Source organism: Fopius arisanus, unplaced genomic scaffold, assembly GCF_000806365.1.
Source record: "Fopius arisanus strain USDA-PBARC FA_bdor unplaced genomic scaffold, ASM80636v1 scaffold00094, whole genome shotgun sequence".
Classification (NCBI taxonomy): Eukaryota; Metazoa; Arthropoda; class Insecta; order Hymenoptera; family Braconidae; genus Fopius; species Fopius arisanus.
Genome location: NW_011887833.1, coordinates 389,116 through 397,848, shown reverse-complemented (window position 1 = coordinate 397,848; position 8,733 = coordinate 389,116). Strand labels below are relative to the sequence as shown.

General features: G+C 38.8%; 4 protein-coding genes across 6 annotated transcripts in view; 1 reads left to right on the top strand and 3 right to left on the bottom strand.

Moving 5' to 3' along the window:
- The window catches only part of LOC105270777 (angiotensin-converting enzyme), a 3,828-nt gene extending 1,700 nt beyond the window's left edge, over positions 1–2,128 (bottom strand). Inside the window, exons 1-6 of one of the 2 annotated variants that reach the window (XM_011311930.1) lie at positions 2,041–2,128; positions 1,581–1,856; positions 1,036–1,173; positions 811–969; positions 598–697; positions 19–466 (exon numbers count right to left, since the gene is read on the bottom strand). In XM_011311930.1, the coding sequence (XP_011310232.1) occupies positions 19–466; positions 598–697; positions 811–969; positions 1,036–1,173; positions 1,581–1,730 (995 nt within the window). In that variant the 5' untranslated portion in view covers positions 1,731–1,856; positions 2,041–2,128. The remainder of the gene's footprint in view (positions 1–18; positions 467–597; positions 698–810; positions 970–1,035; positions 1,174–1,580; positions 1,857–2,040) is intronic. The other variant, XM_011311931.1, reaches the window with a different exon arrangement.
- Positions 2,129–3,241: 1,113 nt separating this feature from the next.
- On the bottom strand, positions 3,242–5,173 carry LOC105270774 (coiled-coil domain-containing protein 113). 2 transcript variants are annotated; one of them, XM_011311924.1, is made up of 6 exons: positions 4,892–5,173; positions 4,628–4,750; positions 4,294–4,510; positions 4,009–4,242; positions 3,524–3,956; positions 3,242–3,460 (listed from the first exon to the last, which is right to left on the bottom strand). In XM_011311924.1, exons 1-6 carry the CDS (start codon positions 4,971–4,973, stop codon positions 3,287–3,289), a joined length of 1,263 nt encoding a protein of 420 aa, XP_011310226.1. In that variant the 5' UTR covers positions 4,974–5,173; the 3' UTR covers positions 3,242–3,286. The 2 variants fall into 2 exon arrangements, with proteins under 2 accessions (XP_011310226.1, XP_011310227.1); XM_011311925.1 differs by lacking the exons at positions 4,628–4,750; positions 4,892–5,173 and having other exon boundaries at positions 4,294–4,621.
- A 329-nt stretch (positions 5,174–5,502) lies between these two features.
- Positions 5,503–7,296, top strand: LOC105270771 (lipase 3). Its single transcript, XM_011311921.1, has 6 exons — positions 5,503–5,745; positions 5,832–6,033; positions 6,105–6,219; positions 6,290–6,686; positions 6,808–6,892; positions 6,954–7,296. Exons 1-6 carry the CDS (start codon positions 5,590–5,592, stop codon positions 7,277–7,279), a joined length of 1,281 nt encoding a protein of 426 aa, XP_011310223.1. The 5' UTR covers positions 5,503–5,589; the 3' UTR covers positions 7,280–7,296.
- Positions 7,297–7,471: 175 nt separating this feature from the next.
- On the bottom strand, positions 7,472–8,704 carry LOC105270772 (fas apoptotic inhibitory molecule 1). Its single transcript, XM_011311922.1, has 5 exons — positions 8,599–8,704; positions 8,174–8,406; positions 7,970–8,095; positions 7,738–7,787; positions 7,472–7,662 (listed from the first exon to the last, which is right to left on the bottom strand). Exons 1-5 carry the CDS (start codon positions 8,619–8,621, stop codon positions 7,498–7,500), a joined length of 597 nt encoding a protein of 198 aa, XP_011310224.1. The 5' UTR covers positions 8,622–8,704; the 3' UTR covers positions 7,472–7,497.
- Between the last annotated feature and the right edge of the window lie 29 nt (positions 8,705–8,733).

The following is an 8,733-nucleotide window of genomic DNA, read 5'->3' as shown; positions in this document are numbered from 1 at the left end:
TATAAATGAAATTTCAACCTCAACGGAGTGAATCCTTGGATAATCATATCCAGGGTGACATCGAATCTCCTAGCAGCTGGAAATGGCTCCACTAGGTCATAAATCCCTTCCCAATTCTGTGCCCACATGTTGCCCAGTAAATGGGCAGGCAGAGGGCCATCAGCTCTCACTCTGTCACCATATCTCTCGATCAATTTACTCCTGACGTACGTGAAGAGGTGTTTGTACAGGGGAGTGATTGCTGAAACGACTTCAGCGATGTTCTGCTGGAAGTAATCGTCCTCGTAGGCCTCTCTCATCTGGTCCCCAGCGTCGGAGAAGCCATTCAACCTTGCAGCCTGATTAGCCAACTGCACGTACCTCATGTACTTGTTCTTCAGGGGAGGCCCCACCGCCTCCTGCCATGCCCTCCAGTAGTGCAGGAGTTCCTCGTAATCTCTCGATTTTGCCATTATCTTGTTCACATCTGCATAAAAAAATTGGGACTGAACTTCAAATTTTTACAATCATAAATATGATTGTTCCTTCACACGAAATTAATATCCTCTTGCACAAGAAAAAAATTCATACCAATGATTATTGAAAATTATAAGTTACCGTGATCCATGTCGAGGTCACAGGCTGTCCCCATCTTCTTGTAAGGACACAGTCGAGCTCTGGTGTACGATTCCTTCATCTCCACGATCAAGTGATGGATCTGCCATGAAAAATTTTCATATTCCCACACCATCAATGAATATTCTAATTTTTAATGGAATAAATGGGTGAGGGGTTTGGATTTTGCGTAATTATGATCACCGATTTAATCACCTCATTAAATTTGTCTTCGGTCAACGAGTTTCTTCCTTTGACTGCGATCATCTTGAGTTGTCTCCTGGTTAATGGGTCTGGAATCCTTGTCCAAGCGAAACTCACGGCCTTCTTCCACGAGGACCTCTCGAACTTCAGCTTCAACGTTTGCTCCTCCAACTCAACAGAAAATTATAAAAATAAAATAAACGCACTTCTAGGTACTTCTTTAATCTCTTCTATTACCATTTTTCTTCTGTTATAATCCGTGATATTCGTCGCGAAATTCCACTGTACCATCATGGTCCTCGTGCAGATATTGGAAGCTTCGCGATCATATTCCCGTAAAAATTGAAGGGCCTCACCCAAGTTGACGTTGAGTCCCTGAATTCCGTAGATAATTTTTCCAAAAAAGATTCATAAAATAATAACAGATCTTCACATTACAAGCTTAACAATAAATAATTTTTAATCATTTGGAATAAAATATAATGAAATAAAATAAAATTTCAATTTTTTTAATGAAATGATAAAAGTGAAAAAAATTTTGAATATGCATTTTTTCCCGCGGCTAATTACCGATTCCCTCGTAAAGGAAACCAATTAGAATTCTAAATCCCCTTGACCATCAATATCTAGAGAACAATAGAACTTTCTTGGAGGAGCTCTATCATCGTATCATCTTTGAAGACCCGTTAAACCTCGAGTAACACCGAAGGGCGTGATGTACCTCAATCGTTGTATGCAATGACTCGAGTGAAAGTTAATAAAGTAATAACTGTTTGCCTCACCTCTGTGTAACGCCCCTCCCCCTCTCCACATAGAATCAGCAATCCGGATAATGCAAACAGCGAAATCAGAACTCTGTCCATTTTTTTTTCTCGAATTTGGACTGTCGGTGATTCAAAAATTCTCTCCACTTTCTCAAATACTTCAATCATACCTCATTTTACGGATTTATCATTCCTGTTATTCGTTATACTTCGTCACGGTCTCAATGTATATTTCGGGTAACTGTAAATTTGATTATTTAATAATTACTCCGTTTACGACGGCACGGGGAATCTCTGGAACAATAAAACAATTTTTGTGGTCAAGTGCCTAGGCAACGGAGTTTCGGCGAGGCGGATCGATTCCGCGGATGGGAAAATAATTTAAATATTTTTCTGGGAATAAAATTATTACACATTTTTTTTAATTGCTATTATCCCTGAAATAAAAAGATTCCTCCCATTTTTTATAATTATTTACCGTTTATAAAAAAGAAGAATCCACGGTTAATCCAAATTTATAATACCACAATTACGCATGAATATTTAAAAAATATCCGTATCCGTTGGTGTCCCGACGAAAACTGACTCCACGAGGGTAATATTCCACAGGACGTCGTCCAGAGTATCCAGTAGAGGAAGGGACAGGCATCACCAGTGCATGAAGCGTAACCAACAGATTCACCGGTGGCACGAGCCAAAAATCTTCCAACATTAAAAGACCCCTTCGATTTTCCCATAAAAAAAAACAAGACAAAAATCTGATAGGAGATTTTCCCCGTCTCCCGTCGATTCTCCGGTTCAACCCACAGGATCTAATGACTTTTTGTGTTCTCCACGGCTTTTGGACCTCTTGACAGCGACTGTGTGCACTGACCTAGCGAGAGTTCATCAAGAAAATAATGGGAATGATACGAGAATAAAATAAAGCCCGAATTCCGCATGAAAATTCTCATCACACGTGCAAAAAAAAATACTGAATAGAGAATTTATTTCAATTGTGTGTAATTATTATTGCGTGTTACAGAGAATTATCTTATGGAATTGAATATTGAAGAAGGAATAAATAATTTTTATTTCGTTGAACAAATGGACGAGATGCTGCTGGCTATTCACTGATGGAGCGTGTTACCTTGAATTTCAATAAAAAATTCGTAGAGTTATTATTATTATGTTGCATTGAATGAAAATTGATACGATAAAACTATTCGGTCCACGGGAGTATGAAAAATATGAATAAACAATGAATATTGTGTTTTATTTTATTTATTCATTTTGCTAGGCGTATCATTGAATGATACGCAGGAATTGGCGTTTTCCGTTTTGCTTCCTTCAGTAAGAACAACACCGGTAACAACAATTATCTTGTGGTGCAATCTGTGACGGCTAGGATAGCGTGGTAATTACTCGTGAGATAATTGCGTCCACTCCTAGTTGCACATTGGAGAACACGAAGTCCTCTGGTGCGAAGAGGTCCAGCTCAAGATGGACAATTGAAAAATTTCAGGGAGAGTTTATTGTTTACCCTGACGGAGTAGATAAAAAATAATTCGGACACTTGATCCTGTGAATATTTAATAAACATGATCGTACGTTTGTGAAAAAAAAACGGAATGATGATTTTTGGAATTAAAATTTCAATTAAGAGTGATAATTATGAGAAAAAAAATTTATGGGTTTAATTCAATCAGTTGTATTTTTAATTGGCATTTGGAGGATTGATAAAATTAATCAGGCTGTGATTTCCTGGGTAATTCCATTTGATTTAATTGTTTTTGATGTTTTTTGAAGGTGTTTAGGGCAATCATTTGAATATTTTTACGTCTTTCTAGACGTTTGAATGTCTTCTTCATTTCTTGGAGCTCCGCTTGCACTTTTATTAATTCCAGAACGTCTGGCACCTGAAAGCAAGTCATTGATAATTAATTTGTTATGAATAATCGGGCGATTAAGGTATTAATTGCCTTTTGTTCTGCCATCAACTTGTTAATCTCCTCAATTTGTTTATCAGTTTTCTCCACTTCATCTTTTATATTTTTTCCTTCAACTTTGAGTTTCTCGATGTGTTTCTTCTTCAACTCAATCTCTTTCTCCATATTTTTGAGAATTTGTCGTTGCTCCAGTAATTTATTTTTTTTAATACTCAATTCGAGATTGTATCGGCCGGTGATTTTCTTCAGCTCCGACAGGTCCGCGGTTTTCTCCTCGATCTTCTTCAGGTAATCGTGATTCTCTATCGCGAGAACCTGAAAATCAATCGGGTGCAGAGTCTCGCCGAGTTCTTCCCTCTGCTGCAATTGTATTTTGACCTTTTTGATTTGTTGCTTGAGTGACAGCGACTTGAGCCGCAATTTTTCTATCATTCTGTCAGCAGCTTTGATCCGGTCTTCGATGAATCTAAAAAATTTCCAGTCATTTCAGTTTCTTTTTCCATAAGTCTGGAGTTTACCTGATGAATTTTTCAGCTGGAATTTTTCCAGTCACAGGATCCACCCCCTTGATGACGTTCTCCTCCAGCTGAGTTTTCGCTTCCTGAATGTCTTTGATCCTCATCTGAATTTCTTCGGTCTTGGCCTTGAGATTAGCCTTCTTCTTTATGGTTTCCTGCTCGAGATTCACCAGGTGCTTCTTCATTTCCTCGATTTCTTTATTCGCCATCTCAATTCGATGGTTGACGGTTATCCTGAATCACGAGGAAGTTGAATTGGAATTTTTGTGACGGAGACTGACTCACCTGAGGCTCTTGGTCTGCGGTATCAGGACAGATCCGTAACGACGACTTCCTGTGACTGTTTGAACACTTCCACCTGTACTCGGTGACATTGAAATCTTATCTCGTATCGTGGTGGATCCACGCACACTTCCTGTCAAGTTTTGGAATGAAGCCATCGGGGCTATGAGGGATGCAGTTCTCTGCAGTTGCTTCGCTGTTTCCAGGGCTTGTGTCATTGCTGTTACCAATTCAAATTAACACATCAAAAATATTATGGACAAGCATTTCAATATTTCCTTTTTGTACGAAAAATCCCTCAGGCTATCATTTCTCGGTGCAAGCATTTAAAACTCACTGACGAGAGATTGCGGGTCGTGTCTCCTCAAATACCGTTCGAAAACTATATTTTCCAGTTCCAGAAGTTCATTGGTATGAATAGCTGTCTCTAGACTCTCTTGCAGGTTTTCATCACTCATTTCTGAAAGGGAATGATTGAAACGTCCAGAAATAAGATAATTCCAACATTACGAACAGATAAATTAATTTTTGTTAACAAACGGAAATATTTGGAAAAGTGGTGACAGAGATTGAGGAAGTCTCTAATTTATCGTTTAAATACCGTCATAATTAGGCTCCTCCTCCAAACCCAAGGTTAGCCGTGAGACGAGGCTGATACCACTGGCTTTTCTGGTTGACGTCATATCGTGACATGGAAATGAGCAATTTTTAATTCACGACTCATGAGATTGCTGTGAATTTTGATCTCATCTTGTCGATGGATTAATTTTCACTTGAATTGAGGTTGAGCTGTGGAATCGGCTCTACGAGAAATGAACGTCGGTAACGAATTCGATGTTTAATCGATGGAATATGTAGTTCTGGGTTGCCTGCAAGTTCTGCTCTGTTTACTGTATCTTTCTTGAGTAAATAGTCTGGTAAATGAGAATATATTTTTCTGCAAATGATTCGAAGTCCATCCATTCATGAAAAAATTTTCATTGCAGTCAATAAAATAATTATGGATGCGTCAGATTCATGGATCATTATAAAATTTTTTAATGATTTTATTATTGACGGCTGGTACGAAAATCCAGTGGAGACATCGATAATTTCATGAGTTTTTAATGATTCATATATTGTGAATAGCTTTTACTTCGTTGATTATTACTGCTCTTTGATCCTGCATTCGATTTTTAGTTCAGGCATGGAAATATCTAAAGTAAAATTGCGGTTATCAGTCTTTATTAGATGCCGTAATCGGATCATTCGTGAATAACGGGAGGCAAAATTTCAATGCTTCTCCGGATTTGAGCGCGCATGATTTCTCCGGACTTACAAATGTTTAAATTGATAATTCATTTTTCTATTTGTTTATCATTATTTCCACTAATTCATTCCGGACTCATTCCACGAACACCGAAGCTGCACTCAGTGGAGGAAGGAAAAGGAAAGCTTTTTTTCGCCCTCGATGTTGTGAGTTGATAATGGGAAATATCAAAATTTATGATGATGAATCTTTTTCATAAAAATTATTTATCGGAATTCTATCGAAATCCCAGTGGGGACTGGGTAAACTTCACGGGCGAAAAATAGAGTGGTACAATGTTACAACAGAAGACGGATATATTCTCGCTCTACACAGGATTCTTCCGAATTCATCAATGGATGAAGAAAAATCACCGCGACCTGTGGTTTTTCTCCAGCACGGATTGATGGCGACATCAGATGCCTTCATCGTATATGGATCTCCAAAAAGTCTCGGTATTCATCTCCCCACAAAAAAGCAAAATAATTATCAATGATTTCAATAAAAAAAATGCATTCCATTTCAGGATATCAACTGTCAGATGCCGGGTACGACGTTTGGATGGGAAATTTCCGCGGAAATACTTACTGCCTGAGTCATGAGACCCTGTTCACAGATGATTCAAAATTCTGGGACTTCAGGTTGATTACAAATATGACGGTTCACCGGTAATTTAACAATTATTAAAACGAGTAATTTTCCTGCGTCTAGTATGGACGAGTACGCTCTTCAGGATCTTCCAGCGCAGATAGACTTCGCCCTGAAGACAGCGAATCAATCAACTCTATCATTCATCGGTCACTCATTGGGTGCTACGACTCACATAATGCTGTTGAGTGCTCGTCCAGAATACAACAAGAAAATGGATTTTGTTGTTTACTTTGCTCCAGTGGTTTACTCAGTAACTCGGACACATCTCAGGGATATTCTCCCTGCAGTAGCTCTGATCCCTCAGATATTTTCCCGGAATGGTGCTGTTGAAGTATTCAGTCAGAAAATATTGAGCCCCTTGACCATTTATTTTTGCGCGTCCACCAGGTCCTTGCTTGAGTTGTGTCAGAGCTGGATGGATCAACTCGTTGGATATGACCGAGACCAATTCGATCTAGTGAGTATATTATAAATTTCTCAATTATCATTTTTTTCCTGTGAGGACAAAACCATCGGTTTGTTTTCTGGTAATTTTAAATAATTTTGGAATGATTGAAAATATTCAATGCGTATTTCAGAGAGAATTCCTCGGTGTTATGTCTTATTACCCCGCAGGAACATCAGCCAAAGTGATTTTTCATTACAGCCAGCAAACACTTACCGGTAATTATTAATATTTACGGTTTATATCAATTATTAATCATTTATTATGTATTTATTGAAGGGACATTTCGTCGATATGATTATTTGACGAGTGAACTGAATATTCAGCATTACGGAACACCTGTAGCTCCGGATTATGATGTCAGCGCCATCGACGTGCCTCAGATGGCCATTTTTCGAGGTCCAGGGGATGTAGTCACCACGGAAGAAGATATGAAATTTTTTATTCAAAGTCTTTCACCGCAGCAATCCGTAATTTATGAAACTGTGAAATTCCCGACGTTCAATCACGGGGCGTTCATTTCAGCTCGGGATCTGAAACCGCTGGTTAATGATCTGGTGCTTGAATATCTTCAGAAATACTACCAGAGGAAGAATGAGCCATAATCGATGAACAATTTAGAATGATTATTTACGCTGGGAAAGCTGTTCAGAAATACGGACACAAAAATCTTTTGTTCGTATTTTTTATATTTTATTCTCTGAGGGTTAATCACAATAATCGATCTTTGTTGTACAGGTGAATATAAAATATGTAAGGGGCACGTTAAAATTAAGACCATTGGTAAGGCACATGTGATCAATTACCGAATATTATCGAATATTTATTCTATCGGTGACAGCAAATTTTGTTCAGTAATTTCTATGCCGTCCACGTAAAGTATGTACTTTATGCCAGCACCTTTTTGCTCTGAACTGCAAGAGCGAATGACTGCTGGTACACCTCCAAGGAGAAACAGCATTTCAGCACCTCCATCAATGAATTCATTCTGCAATCCCATAAATATTATTATTGGTCTTCACAATTATTCGTGCGAATTATGTAGAGTCGAAAAAAATCTAACCTCCACGTCGATTTGCTCTCCATTGACCCACACAGCTTGCGTTGTCTTATCTAAACGGAAACTCCGATTATTTAAAATGATTCTGAATAAAAATGGTGCATTTTCCATGGAAATGAAAGCTATTCATAAAAAAAATCTGATCCTCCTCCGCAGAAAATTCGTCAGCCATTAAAATAATTGATGACTATTCTAGAAGATACAGATCGCTTCAAAATGATATTAGAATTCCTACCTAACACAATCCTATACTTATTATCTCCAATTTTTGCCACCCAGGATTCAAGAACCTTTGACTGTGACTGGACAAAATTTTTGAAGCTCTTGCCATTCACCCAGAGAGTGTATGAATATCTGAGACCTGTGACAAGACCAAAATTTCCATTTAAATTACAAATACAGGTAATTCTGCTGCAATTGACTAGTCCAGAGAGCTTACCTGGTATAGGATCAACACGAATCACGAATTTAGTATCTCCGAACATGACCACTTCGTCCCCGACGAGTCGAAACATCCACTCCCGATGAACCATAGTCTTCCCATCAATCTTCACAACTCGTCTCCCAGTGGCAGTGCCATGCTCGAACTCCACCACATGATTACCATCATTCAGAGGGACAATCCACCTAGCAGTCGGTTCATTCAGCGTCATCTCCAGAGCTTGCAAGCTCCTGTTGAATGATAAATATCCCAGAACCTGACGAGCTCACAACATGACTAGACCACGAGCGTGAATGCCTCCAAATAATTGGACGTAGTCACTATTCTCAGTTATTGGCATGTCGATGCAAGTGATAAACATTTGCTGTGGGCCTGTTCACAAGGCTTTAACACGTTGACTGAATTATTATTTTACTACGTACCGGAACAGAGCGCCTGCCATCATCGCACCTGCTCTACTATCCCGCTCACCTGCATGTGACCAACTGACTATTGATCGCAAGCGAAGGCCGGGGGATCGATAGCAAAGTGTAGTTTTTAGTTGGGACAAATGAGTT